The sequence below is a fragment of the Bos javanicus genome, chromosome 10, assembly GCF_032452875.1.
Source record: "Bos javanicus breed banteng chromosome 10, ARS-OSU_banteng_1.0, whole genome shotgun sequence".
Taxonomy (NCBI): domain Eukaryota; kingdom Metazoa; phylum Chordata; class Mammalia; order Artiodactyla; family Bovidae; genus Bos; species Bos javanicus.
This window is the reverse complement of record NC_083877.1, coordinates 35,323,261-35,337,989: the sequence shown is the minus strand read 5'-3', so window position 1 is coordinate 35,337,989 and position 14,729 is coordinate 35,323,261. Positions and strand designations below refer to the sequence as shown.

The window sequence follows — 14,729 nt, the reverse complement described above, 5'->3', positions numbered from 1 at the left end:
CTTGTAGAATTCTAGTATCACATTTAAGGACAGACACTGACAAAGTTAAATGTGTCTAGAGGAGGTTAACTAGGAGGTGAAGGATTTGGAAAATCACTTTATGAGGAATGGCTTAAGTAACTGGAATGTTTAAACCAGGAAAGAGGACACTTAAAGTGGTCCACTGCATGGCAGTGGTCTCCTAAAATTCATGCGAAGGTAGTTAAGAGAAAGAGGAAGAATTAGACTTGTTATTTTGACCATTCTAGAGGCAGAACTAGGACCAATGAATGTAAATTTGGGGAAGCAGATTTTGATTCAAGATTTTAAAATTTGCTGATCATTATAGCAGTGGCTTATGATGCTATAATTATCCAGCAGAGGCTAGTCAGTCATGTCTTGGTAATATTACAGGAGCAGTCACTGCTCTGGAAGAGGTGTGATCAGTAGGACTAGGGTCATTTATGATTTTGTGACTTATCAAGCAGGCAGGCAGTGGAGACTTACAAACATTCCCATGAAGAATTAACTATTGTTAAGAACTACCTTCCTGCCTTAAATGACTAGAAAACCAGACAAAATATATAAATACTGTTTTTCAGAGACTGGACAACAAGCAGTGGAGGACTGTTATCCTGAGAGGAGGGGAATGAAGTGAGTCTTTGAGTGCCCCCAGATAACTGTGCTGAGGAAGTCTGAGACTGCAGTGCAGGGAGAAGGAGCCAAACCAGAGGCCAGGAGTCTTGCTGAGCTGGGGAGACAGACTAGAGCTTAGGTAGGCCAGGATGCCTAGAAACTGTGGGGCAGAGGACTGAAGAGGAGAGAGTTACACCCAGAGAAAGAAAGATTTCTGAAGCTCTGCATAGAAGTCCACTCACATCTTTGGCAGAGAACTGATCTGTGCATGGGAGAGAGGGAACTATCCAAGGCTGGGGAAACAACCAGCAGAAATGAGTAGGCATAATAATTCCTGAAATCCACAGGGATGGGAATAGTTCTTGTTCTTACAGAGTGGACAGCCCTCATAATACATGGAACCTAAGGCAGAATTCTCCAAAGGACATTGCCTTAGGAGTAGGGCTAAATTAGATCTAGACTAAAGGCTGTCCTAACAAAACTTAAAGGCTGGAAAGGATGAAGCAAAAGTCAAGGATATTTACATCCCTGAACAAAGTCCAGCGGTGTGTAAAGGAACATAAGGGTAATTCCCTGGCTGTCTAGAGGTTAGGATTGGGAGCTTTCACTGCTGTAGCCCGGGGTTCAATCCCCATTCAGGAACTAAGATCCTGAAAGCTGTGCAGAACAACAACAAAAAAAGCAGGGGTGGGGGGGTGGTGGTGGCGGGGGGACATAATAAAACACAGTTCAAAAAAATGTAAACTTCATAATGTCTAATAACTACTCACAAGTTAATAGGCATAAAAAGAGGAAGGAAAATATGATTCATAACCAGGAGAAATTCAGACCAAAATGTCAAGATGATGGAATTAAAAATGACTATTATAAAGAATATAAAGGAAATAAGAACTATGATGAGGGAAGAAATGGAAGACATTTTTAAAAAATGACACAAATATAACTTACACAGATGAAAAAACTTCAATACCTGAAATAGGAAATGCACTGGATGGGATTAATAGCAGATAAGATATTGCAGAAAAGATCAGTGAATGATCCAGAATAAAGCACATACAGAGAGAAAAAGCAATCAAAACCCACAAAAGAACAGCCTCAATGAGCTGTGCTGCTGCTGCTGCTAAGTCGCTTCAGTCGTGGCTGCTGCTGCTGCTAAATCACTTCAGTTGTGTCTGACTCTGTGCGACCCCATAGATGGCAGCCCACCAAGCTCCCCCATCCCTGGGATTCTCCAGGCAAGAACACTGGAGTGGGTTGCCATTTCCTTCTCCAATGCATGAAAGTGAAAAGTGAAAGTGAAGATGCTCAGTCGTGTCCGACTCTTAGCGACCCCACGGCCTGCAGCCCCTCCAGACTCCTCCATCCATGGGATTTTCCAGGCAAGAGGACTGGAGTGGGTTGCCATTGCCTTCTCCCAATGAGCTGTGGGACAGTATCAAATGATTAACCTTCTGTAATCAGAGTCCCAGAAGGAAAAGGGACAGAAAAACATTTGAGGAAATAATGTCTAAATAATTTCCAAACTTTATGAAAACTGTAAGTCTACAGTTCAAAGAAGCTCTGTGAATACCAACCGTTAGAACATAAAGCATGACACCAAAGCACATCATATTCAAATCGCAGAAAACTAGTGACAGAGGAAAATCTTAAAAAGGTGCCAGAAGATAAAAAGATAAATTACAGACAGGATCAAAGCAGACTTTTAAACAGAAACTATCAGGTCAGAAGACAAGACAAGACAATGTTCCAAGAGCAAAAGGAAAAACATAAACCATGAATCATATATCCAGCAAAAATATCCCTCAGAAATGAAGGTGAAGTGAAGACTTTCTCAGACTAGGAACAGTTGAGAGAATTCATCACTTGCAGACCTGCACTACTCAGAAATAAGAAATTCTTCAGGCAGAAGGAATATAAAATCAGAATACTATCTGGCTGAACACAAAGGAATAAACAGTTCCAGGAATGGTAAATATATGGGTAAATATAAAGGACGCGCACGCGTGCTCAGTCGTGTCTGACTCTTTGTGACCTATGAACTATAGCCTCCCAGGCTCCTTGGTCCATGGGTTTTCCAGGCAAGAGTACTGGAGTGGGCTGCTATTTCCTCCTCCAGGGAATCTTCCTGACCTAGAGACTGAACCCACATCTCCTGCATTGCAGGTGAATTTTTTTTACTGCTTAGCTATAGAGGAAGCCCTATAAAAGGACATTCCCTCTTTATTTCAAAAACCTCTGTAAAAGGTAATTGATTAATTAAAACCAAAATACAATGTATTATGAAGTTAGTAACATATTTAGAAAACAGATTGGCAGCAATAGCACAAAGGATGGTGGGGGACATGCAAGTATTTGGTTGTAAGGTTCTTATACTACATGTGAAGGCATACAGTAGTTTCTGAAGGCAGAATGTGCAAGTTGTATACTACAAACCCTAGAGAAGTCATTAAAAAATACCACTAAAAATAAGAGTTATAGTCAGTAAACCAGTGATAGAGATAAAATGGAACAAAAACTATTTGATCTAAAAACAAAGCATGAAAAGAGAATAAAAAATGGGAGAAAAAGGAACAGATGGAACAGACAAAACAAATAGTAAAATGGTAGATTTAAGCCCATTTCAATAACTGCATAACATATAAATTATTTAACCATTTCAATAAAAGGCAGGGAATGTCAAAGAGTGGATAAGAAAAGCAAACCTCAACTAATGACTGTCTCTAAATCCAAATTTAGCAGAATGAAGAAAGAAATCAATAAAATAGAACACAAATGAACAAAAAATAGAAAAATCAATGACATAAAAAGCTGGCTTTCTGAAGACAAAATTGATAAACCTCTAGCTAGGGTGATCAGGAAAAAAGAGCGGGGGTGGGGGGAGATATAAATTACCATATCAGGAATGAAAGGGAATATTACTATAGATCCTGCAGATAGTAAGAGGAATATTTGAATACTTAGGTGAAATGGAATATAAACTACCAAAACTCAAGGAGAATGAGGCAATCTGATAGCCCTGTATCTAGGTCCCAGTATTTTTACTGGTGAATTTTAGCAAATATTTAAGAATGAAATAATACCAATTCTACAACAACATTATCCAGAGAACAGAGGATCCAACTCATTTATGAAGCCGAAATCCCTCTGCTATCAAAACCAGACAAAGACATTAAAAAGAAAAAACAGGGAAAATATATTGATTTTTCTCCCTTTAAAAATAGAAATAAGGGTTATGAGGTAATCTATTTATGAACTTTTTTGGTTAAATACAACATAGTAAAATTGGTTAGGAAGTTAAGTAGAGATATGTCTGCCAGGAGTATTAGCAATAGTTGTTATTTTTATCTCCTTAGATGGAGAAAGGGAACAAGGAGGAAAAAAGTAGAGAAAAAACCTAGTCATAGCTTTGTAATTTTTTTTTAAGTTCAAAGAAAAGTGTTCAAATTCAGATTCTCTCTTCCTTATTTCATACACTTTCTCCAAAACACAGGCCTAGCAATTCAAAAGGAGAATGAAATAATGGGTTTCCACCCATGGCCAAGGCCAGGACCTCAGTGGGAAGGTTGGGCGTTCCATGGTTAATACAGTTTGGGAAATCTGATTGTTGAATTGTGAAAGATTTCCTCTGGTCTTTACCTTGACGTGGCTTCCTTCTTTATCCGAGACAAGGGCCACGTAGGTGATTTCATGATGTCTGCAGTACTCTTGTAATTCCTCTTGGGACTGGAACAAATAGACACAAAGCACTTGGAACAGCTTCACGTAGTTAAGGAGAACGAAAACACTATGGTCAGTGTGTTCTCAAAGTGAATAACTAAACATGTTGCTCTTATGGTTTATATAAATAAATATTAAGCAAGAAGAGTATAGAATTCAAAGGAGGAATAAGATTTCTTTTGTTTTCTGTGCTTTCACTATTGTTCTAAGGGGCCATATCACTCAGTGTGGTCAGGACATAGTGAGAGGTTTTCAAAAGCTTCACATCTTGATTGTTGCTAAATATTAATACACACACACACACACACATGGAAAAGGCCTTTGGGGAAAACAAAGGCAACAAAAGAAACAGTAGAAGGTGAAAAGCAGAACTGAAGCGTAAAGCAAAGAAGTATCTGAGCAGAGAAGCCTGCAGGGGACACCCCTGTGCTGGGCTGAAATCACCATTACTGAGCTTATAATTTTACTTTAAGACAGAACACTTCTCTAACAATTTATGAAACAAGTAAATGGATAGGATACTTGCTCTGTTAAAGGATTATAATTTATTGCTCAGCATACTTCTGACATGAATTTTTATATAATACACACAAAAATGGCCAGCAGCAGCTGCTGGCAGGTAATGTGGAATAAACATGTGGAAGGGTAGGGTTCTGTTCCCTAGGCGTCTCTTCATGCTCTGGGGCACCATGAGTGAGGGTGAATGTGTGTACAGCTTGGAGGACCACCTGGTAATGCAGCCCCTTCTGTGATCTGCTTGCAGAGAAGTCAGCCATCTGAAGGCCCCCCACTCTAACGGGTAGGCCAGGTGCTCGGTGGCACCATTCTTCTCATCTCCACCCCCAGAGCAGGAGTTAGTCCAGCAGTGAGAGGCCTGAGGAGACAAAGCTAAAAACACTAGACACAGAATGCCTCTGGGAAGTGTGCTAGGCTGGATGATGGCCCTGCAAAGATGTCCACATCCTCACCCCTGGGAACCTGTGACTATGGTATCTTATATGGTAAAAGGGATTTTGCAGATTGATTCTTGAGATGAGGAGATTATCCTGGGTTATCAGGATGGGCCCAGCATAATCACAACAGTCCTGGTAAAAAGGGATAGGAGGGTTAATTCGAGATGGAAGGACAGAAATGTAGTGCAGAGGAAAGAAGATGCTACCCTACTGAGTCTGAAGACGGGGAGGAAAGGACCACAAGCAGGCATGCAGGAGGCTTCTAGGCGCTAGAAAAGGCAAGGAAGTGGATTCTCCTCCTAAAGCCTTCAGAAGGAACCAGCCTCACCAGACACCATGATTTTAGCCCAGTGAAACTGATTTCAGGCTTCTGAATTCCAGAAGTGTAAGATAATAAATAAGTGTTGTTTTAAACCATTTAGTCTGGTAATTTGTTACTCCAACAATCAGAAACTCCTACAGGAAGCAAATGAAATCATAGAGATAGTTTGGCAGAAACTAAAGCCATAGATGCTGATTTGCTGTTGAAGCCATGACTAGGCGCCCTCCACTTACAGGCGCTTTTTGTCTCCTTACCTGTGACCAGTCATACATGATTTCTGCTGTGATTCCAGCTGACCAGAGTTTCTGGGTTAGGTTGATGGCCCTGGACATGGACATCTGACCAACACTTACAACCAGGAGGTCGCAAGAGCTTACTGTAACCTGGATCAGAAACATTGATTACATTTAGAGGAGGGAGATTCCGGGCATGTAGGTGGGACCATGCAGGCAGCACTCATATGGAAACAGGCACCTTAAAATCACGTACAGCAACATAAATGCACAAGTCTTTGCTTCAAAATGACATGGTAAAAAAAATGACACAGTCAGAAAATTTTTATATTAGTCTTTTAAAATAAAGGACTTGAAATTATTTCTAAGTCATTAGGAAGATATTCTTTTTCTCTGGAAAAACTAATCTTGCCTGAAACACAGAGGAAAAAACCATTTCTTTGTAGAATTATGATCGGAAGGCTTTGATATGAGTCTGTTAACAAGTGTAATCTCTCACATTTACATAGCATATTCCAGTAAGGAGAGTCTGGCTACTGGACTAAGGTCCCCCAGGTAGAAAGCAGAGGCTAAGTATCGACACCAAGATTTAGGCTTGCCCCTCACAGCAAAGACAGTCTCCCTAAACCTCAGTCTATAGCTACTACATCTGGGGCTCCATGTGAATGACTGCAAAAGGAGAGCCATCTCAGAGCATGCTGGAAAGCAGAGCTGGTACTTACAGGCTCTTCCATGTTGAGGACAGCAGTGGTTATCTTGTCTATGGCTATGCTGACCCCGATGGCAGTAGGAACTGGCCCCAGAGCCTGTGGTCCTCTAAACTGGGGAATCTGGGGAGAGACAGGCAGCTCTGGTTATGAAATGGAGAAGAAAGTGTGATGATAGGAAAAGCGATGATTTGGGGGCATGCACTCTAATAGCAACTTATCAAAGGGTTCAACAAAATAAAGTGTGTAAGAGTGTGTGTGTGCGTGTGTGTGTGTAGCAAGAGAGAGAAGCAAGCATACCTGCAGATTCAGGAAATGTTAATGAATGCTGCACCGAGCTCTGCACTGTTCAATTTGGCAGCCACTAGCCACATGGGGCTTGAGCATGTGAAATGTCTAATCCGAACTGACGTTTGCTGTATATGTAAAACACGCTGGTTGCAAAGACTCAGAATGGAAAAGAATGTGAAATAGCTTCTTAATAATTTTTAGATACTTGATTACATGTTGAAATAGTATTTGGGTATACTGGGTTAAACAAATGCTAACTGTGAAGACTTAGAAAAAATGTAAATAGCTCCTTAATAATTAAAAAAATTTTGATTACATGCTTACATATTATTTTAGATATATTGTATTAAATAAAATACATTATTAAAATTAATGCCACCTTTTTCTTTTTACTTACTTTATGTTACTAGATAATTTAAAGTTGGATACATAGGTTCTGGACCAAGATGGGTAGATATACTTCTCCCTGTTCCTCTAAGTACAGCTAAAACCCCTGAACACTACAGATAAAGCAAACATAAGACGACTCTGAGAGTGGAGAGAAGATGGCAGGCTGACCAGGGACCATGGGGTCCGAGGAACCACATGTGGTGAGTTCCCTGGGTTTGGTTTTTGCCTCTTGTACCCAGGTCTGAGTGCTGGAGAAACTGTCATCCCAGAAATGCCAAGAAGAACAAACAAAAAAGCCCCAAAGAAAATCTGATCTCTCTGGTCAAAAAAATCAAGAAAGGGGCAACCCAGCAAGATAAAAAATCTGTAGACAATACTGGCTCTGGTTGGCCAAGTGTCACAGAAGCAGCACAGACACTCCCACTCATGATGGCTGAGTGGGGTCAAGACATTCCCCCTTACCCAGAGAGGCCCCACCAAGTCCCAGGAGGGTGGTATCTGAGAACACTGAGGGGAGCCGGGACTTTCCTGTCTGGGAGTAACGCTTCCCCCAGTGGTGTCAGTGGAGACCAGGATCCCCAGCTTCCATCCCACCCAAGTGGTAACAAGGTACCTCTCCCCTCTTGGGTGGTGCCAGAGGACGCTGAATGGAAGCTGGAACTTTCACCACTTTCCAGCAGTAACAAGGCCACCTGCCAACTCCCCCACCCCCCAACCCTCCACTACATATCAGTGGAGGCCTGTGGGAAGCAGTAACACAGCACCCCTCCCACCCTGGGGGTGTAGAAGGAGGCCGAGCGAGGAACCTGATCTTCACTCCCACTGACAGCAGGAAGGGGCCCTGCCTCCTCCACCCCGCCTCCACTATGCAGTGTCAGAGGAGGCCTAAACTGGAAGGTCTAGGTAAGTTCTAGAGTCTAGTCACGTAAGACTCAAAATGTCCAGGATACAACTGAAAATCAGGCATCGTAACAAGAGCCAGGATCTCAAAGTGAATGAGGAAAGGCAAATCGACAGACACCAACAAAATGAAACAGATGTGAGAATTATCAGACAAAGATTTTAAGGCAACTAGCATAAAAATGCTACAATAGGAATCATAAATGGGCTTGAAACAAATAAAAGAAGGTAAAGTCTCAGCAAAGAAGTGGGAGACAAAAAACTCACTGGATGGGCCCAACAGCATAAATGGAGATAACAGGAAAAACAATCAGAGAAACTGAAGATAAAATCACTAAACAACAGAGAAAAGAGACTGTAAAGAAAGATGTCCCAGAACCATAGGAGCATAACAAAAGATGTAAATTTGTGTTACCAGAGTTCTAGAAAGAGAGAAAAAAGAAAGTAAAGCTGAAAAAATTGTGGAAAAAATAATGCCTCATACTATGCTGGATAGTGGTCAAAGTTCCAGCTTCCCATTCAGCTTCCTCTGGCACACCTCAGAGGGGAGGAGGGCCTTGTTACTGCTTGGGTGAGGGTGGAAGTCAGGGACCCTGGCCTCCACTGACTCTGCTGATGGGGGGCGCACTACCCTGAGGCAGATATGGAAGTCCTGGCTCCCCACTGAACCTTCTCTGAGGCCTGCTGGCGCTTGGGAGGAGGCTCATTAGCAAAAGACAAACCTATAGATTCAAGAAGCTGGGAAAAATCAAATAACAGGACAAATCCAAAGAAAGTCCTTCCAAGACACATAACTGAACTTCAAACTAAAACCAAAAAACAAAAAAAATCTTAAAAGCATCGAGAGTCATCTTTCATATAGGCGAAAAATAATTCAAATAACCCAGATTTCTCATCAGATGGGTAAATACAGTAAACTTGCTTCTTTTCTTGAGTTTTTCAGAGTTTGACACTGGAAGCAAAAAGCACAACACTGTCTAATGTGGACCTCAGTGTCTACTGAGGAAATATTTAAGACAATCATATATAGGGCATGGGGTAAAGGACATAAAGGAGTTACAGTTCTATTAATATATTCCACTGTATCTCAACTGTGGTGGTAATTACAGGAATCTACACATGTGATAAAAATAGCCCAGAATTAGATACATACAGTATGTGGAGGTCCGTGTCCTGGGTTTGGTATTTTATTATGGTTATACCAGCTTTAACCATTGGAAGAAACTGGATAAAAAGTACACAAGACCTCTCTGTACTATCTTTGCAATATCCTGTAAACCTATTAGCTATTTACACAAAAGTTAAAAATAGTACAAATGCATTTCATAAGACATTTCTATTCCTAGTTGAAATACATATAGGTGTTCAATAATACCAGTGATTCAATTTTTCTGTAGTTTCAAAAAATTTCTTCCCTGGTGGTCCAGTGGCTAAGATTCAGTGCTGCCAAGGCACAGGGTCTGAGTTCGATCCCTGGTTTGGGAACTAGATTCCATACACCACAACTAAGTTTGCATGCCACAACGAAGATCAAAGCTCCCACGTGTGGCAGCTAAGACCCGGTGCAGCCAAATAAGTAAATATTACAATAACAAGCTGAGGAAGAAATGCCCTCACCAGCAGGTCGTATCTACCACCAGCTGCGAGGATTTCAGATATAGCCCTTTGCCTCCGTCTGATGAATGCCACAAACTGGAAGATGATTCCGCTGTGCTGCTGCACCTTGTAAACCAAGCCCAGATTGATCAGGACCTGCCAAGGGAAATGCCACACGGATGTGTCAAGGGCTCGAGATTTAAAGAGTGTGCAATGCTGAAGACCCCATTTTCCATCATGAACATCAGAACAATCTATTTAGTATAAACAAAATATTTGGTACACAATCTGTTGGACTATAGCCTACCAAGTAAGAGGAGCTCTGTTCTCTTCAAGAATAACCACCTCTCTTGAGGCTGACATAGTAAGAATTTCCACACAACAGGAATTGTGATGCTCGCAAAGAAATTCTGATATAAGCCAAAATTATTACTAGGTGTCAAATGTTCCAAAATGTGGAAAGCAGCGTTCTACTGGAAAAATAAAACACTAAACTAGCATTAATAAAATAAAACCCATTTCCTCCTTGTGCTATTATTAATGCTACAAATTGGCGCTGCCAGAATCAAACAATTGCCAAACCTGTAACTTTATGCCAAATTTCTTCAACAGTCCAACGACCTCCTCCAGATCTTTTAAGCCGTACTTCACCAACTGGGCAACACCTGTTTTCTGTTTTATTAATGAATTTATGGTTGGGGTTAGATCTTGCAGCTCTCCCTTCTGCTCAATAAATTTGTAGAGTCGACACAGCTGGAAAGCAAGGAGGCAGTTAGCTTCCAAAATCCATGGCAAGAAAGACTCACTTTGCTGCATGTTTCCTAAACACAGGGGGGAGTGGCAGAGCTTTTGCACCTCCAAAAGGGTAGATTTTGTGGTCAAGGCTAATTTTAGTCTTTTCCACAGTCCCCACTAAGGATTATTGTTTTCCAACAACTCTAAGGCACCTCGCAGAAGTGCTCTAGGTCCCTACTCACAGTTCATTTTTAGTCCTACACACAGTGAATGCTCACCCCAGCAGAGCAGACCCTGACACTAGCAGAGCCTCCATTATATATATTTTCAGGCCAGTATTGTTCCTCTTTGCCTTCCTCATGCTCGTGAAATTCCATGGCTACAGGCATGTCAACGAGGGTCAGGAAGGCAAAGTCTGACTCGTTCTAACACTACACTGAGTTAGGATGGGAATTCCCTGTCCTCCCTTGAATAATTCCTACTTGTAGACTTGAGATGCAGTTTGGATACCACCTCCTACAGGCAGCCCCTGCTGCCTTCTCTTCCGGCTCAGACCTTAGCCCAGATCCCAGCTCTCCGCAGTTGTACTCGTCGTCTTCGCCAGGAGGGGGCAGCAGCTAGCAGTGATCCATCTGTGGACCAGGCACAGGCCCTGGCCCAGTGCAGTTAAAGAGGAAGTAACTATGATCATAAAACCAGAAAAAAAGACTCCAGGGGCTAACGTGGAAACTAAGAGGCAAAACTATAGCTACTTTGAGACTATAGGCAGATAGAACCTGGTTCATCTATAAACAGGTACATGGAATTGAAGAGCTGAATGAAGACTTATGAATGAAACTTAAGGTAGTTCCATAATCATAAATCACTTGTATTTTTAAAAAATCCCAAAGTGTTAATATATTTCTTTAGTATCTTAAAGATAACATTAAAAAATTTTATGTCTTTGATTTTATTTTTTTCTTAATAAATTTTTTTTAAACATTATCCCATTAATTGGAGAAGGAAATGGCAACCCTCTTCAGTGTTCTTGCCTGGAGAATCCTATGGACAGAGGAGCCTGGCAGGCCCCAGTCCATGGGGTCACAGGAGGCAGACACGACTTAGTGACTAAACCACCACCACCACCCCATTAATAAACTACCAGAAGCATCAGAATTTACACCCCCAGATTCTGGTACTCAACCTATCACCAACTAACTCCATGTAACCTGGGATAAGTCACGCATCTCTTTGGGCTTTAGGTGCCTCATCTGTAAACTATGAAGACTGGGCCAGATATTTGAAACTTACCTGCAGTATTTCTACTCCCTCTTCTAATACTCTTAGGGTTTCCTTTTAAAATAAGAGAGTACCAAATGCCTATGCATGTTAAGTCACTTCAGTTATGTCCGACTTTTTGCAACCCTATAGCCCATCAGGCTCCTCTGTCCATGGGAATTCTTTAGGCAATACTGGAGTGGGTGACCATGCCCTCCTCCAGGGGATCTTCCTGACTTAGGGACTGAACCCGTATCTCTTATGTTTCCTGTGTTGGCACGTGGGTTCTTTACCACTGAGCCACCTAGAAAGCCCACCAATGCCTATATTAGATACTTATTTTTCCATTTTGCACTAATCAAACACACAACTTTGAATTAATGCTTAATATCAAATGACTGGGTTTCTCAGGTGGCGCTAGCAGTAAAGAATCCACCTGCTAATGAAGGCACGTAAGAGGCACGGGTTCAATCCCTGGGTTGGAAGATCCCCTGGAGGAGGGCACAGCAAGACACTCCAGTACTCTTGCCTGGAAAATCCCATGGACAGAGGAGCCTGGTGGGCTAGGGTCCATGGGCTTACAGAGTCGGACAGGACTGAAGCGACTGAGCATACATGCACATCACATGACTAATGGATAGAAATTCAGCAAAAAGCAAAGAAGCTGACATTTTAGCAACCAATATGGCTATCTTGTGCAAGCGTGAAGTATTTTGAAATGTGATATTAGTTCAGAGAACCTTTTAGGCTTGAACCCTTTTAAGGAGTCACCGAACTGGGCAGTTTCTTGGACAGATTCTTTGTGTCATTTACATACGGGACTATTTCTGCACATGGCTATGTGCTGTGTACAGATCTAGGGTATTGCATAAGTACTGTCCTTTGTACTAGAATATTTATTATGCCATTGAGTCACTCTGTAATTATTAATACCTCCTATAATAGTTAACATTTAAAATGTAATCTGGTCTAATTTCCAGAGTTCCTAGCGCTATGTATCTGGTTTACTTTCCCAACCTGCAAACTATTAATATTTGAGTGAGTTCTTTAAACTGTGACACCCCGTGAAAGTTGTGAGCTGAGGGTAGACACATACTGGATGAATCCCCTCATGGCTTTTAAAGGCCAGTATGAAAGAAGAAGTTGAAAGCAGTCTGCGGACTCTTCCACTGACATCTCTTTGCATCCCTAGCACTGTGCCTGACACGTGGTAGGTGTCCTAGAATCTGAGTAACTCCGCCTGGCCAGCGTACCAGAAATCCCTGTTGTCCTTTTCTTTTCAGGGACTCAGTTAGGTCAGGGTGACTGGCAAAGATCTGGGTCCAATCTCATGCTTGAAGAGAGAAAGGACGAACCTATTTACCCGGTAAGATTTTCCTCACTGCCAGTGAGATTTTAGGAGTAGGTAATTCCCCAGAAAAGCCAGAGCTATAATGCAGCTCTGAGGTGCTGGAAGACCAGGAGGTGGGGGAGGCCTGTGAGGTGGAGCTCTGGGTCGCAAATGATCCTGAAGAATCTACTTCCACAGAGGCCGAGCAGCCTGAGGTATGCTTGGCAGGAGGCTCCACTGAGCACAGCCTTGGCAAGGAGTGTGAAGAGAAGGATATGGTGTCAGGAAAACAGCATGGAGATGCATTCTTTGATCATGGCCCTGATTTCTCTTTCCCTAATTCCAGACGTTGCCATGGCACCTACATGAGGGAAAAACTGTCTGAGGTGGCGGGAAGTGCCGCTGCCTGACTGCAGTGAGAATTTGGCGTTTCCTGGAATCACAGCGTTACAGAGAGAGCTGTAATCACACCATTGAAAGATACTTACACTACTTGACGACAAGGATAGATTACAAAATTTAGCTTCCACTTCTCTCCTCGTCAGCTTTTCTGTCTAATGGAGAAGAAGGTAACAATGAGAACAAGATACAGTTTCCAGGCTAATTCTGACAGGTGTAGCCTTCATTTTGGACAAACTGCTCCTCATCATGAAAAATGGATTAACTGATTAAAAGACTTTTTCCCTCCACAATTCATATGAGCTATATAACTAACATTGCTTTAAAATGTGGGAAAGATTGACGGCAAGAGAAGAGGGGGCAAAGAGGATGAGATGGTTGGACGGCATCACTGACTCAATGGACATGAGTCTGAGCAAACTTTGGGAGGTAGTGAAGGACAGGGAAGCCTGGTGTATTGTAGTCCATGGGGTCGCAAAGAGTTGGACACGACTGAGCGACTGAACAACAATTCCTGACATAAAAGAATTAACAAGGGGAGAGCTGTACTTGCTGAATGGTGAGGTGACCCAGAGGAAGAGAGGCTTACCCAGGGGTGCTTATGCTAGAGTCAACTGATCCATATCCTCTAATGAAAGTCACGTGTGGACAGGCTCCGAGTGCCACCCCATGCTGCCAGGCAGCCTACAGAATATGAACAAGAGTGATGGGAAGCCTCTGCACCATCCCTGGGCTTTCTGCCAGCCTCTCACTGACACTCTGTTCTATCTGTCCCTGCCAAACAGCAGCAGCAGCACTTTGGGAGGAGAAAAGAAACGTGAAGAAGCAAACACTAAAGTTAGGACCCTTGATGTGTCCCAGGCAGATGAAATAAAAGCTGGTTCAGCTTTTTAGTGTACAAAAACCAGTCAACCATTACGAACTTCCCCAGCTTATCCTGTCTTAATCATAGGCTGTCTGGCACTTCTAGTGACTGTATCTTCTTGATGTTCTTATTTATTATAAAAATAATATTTAAAATGAAAAGGAATTAGAAAAGATAAGGAAGGATTCACCTTCACCCCAGCACCGTAATAATTAAGATCTTCACTGTCCTCCCTTCAGGCTTTGCACAAATACCGGAAGGTAATAAATACAACGATGTGGCTGAATTCGGAAGGGCAATGGGAGGTGATGCTGCCCCAGTCTCACATAAATGAGGTGATAAACGAGGCCCCAAGAGAAGTCTAAACCAGTCTCCCCCAGTCTATAAATGACTTCACTGATAAGCTCAGACAGGCTGGA

General features: G+C 42.2%; 1 protein-coding gene across 3 annotated transcripts in view; it reads right to left on the bottom strand.

The window, feature by feature from the left end:
* EIF2AK4 (eukaryotic translation initiation factor 2 alpha kinase 4) overlaps positions 1-14,729 on the bottom strand; it is a 97,296-nt gene that overhangs the window by 9,840 nt on the left and 72,727 nt on the right. For 2 of the 3 annotated variants that reach the window (XM_061430729.1, XM_061430727.1), the window contains exons 27-32: positions 13,535-13,600; positions 10,307-10,477; positions 9,746-9,880; positions 6,563-6,670; positions 5,862-5,990; positions 4,252-4,371 (exon numbers count right to left, since the gene is read on the bottom strand). In XM_061430729.1, coding sequence (XP_061286713.1) covers positions 4,252-4,371; positions 5,862-5,990; positions 6,563-6,670; positions 9,746-9,880; positions 10,307-10,477; positions 13,535-13,600 — 729 coding nt within the window. The remainder of the gene's footprint in view (positions 1-4,251; positions 4,372-5,861; positions 5,991-6,562; positions 6,671-9,745; positions 9,881-10,306; positions 10,478-13,534; positions 13,601-14,729) is intronic. The other variant, XM_061430728.1, reaches the window with a different exon arrangement.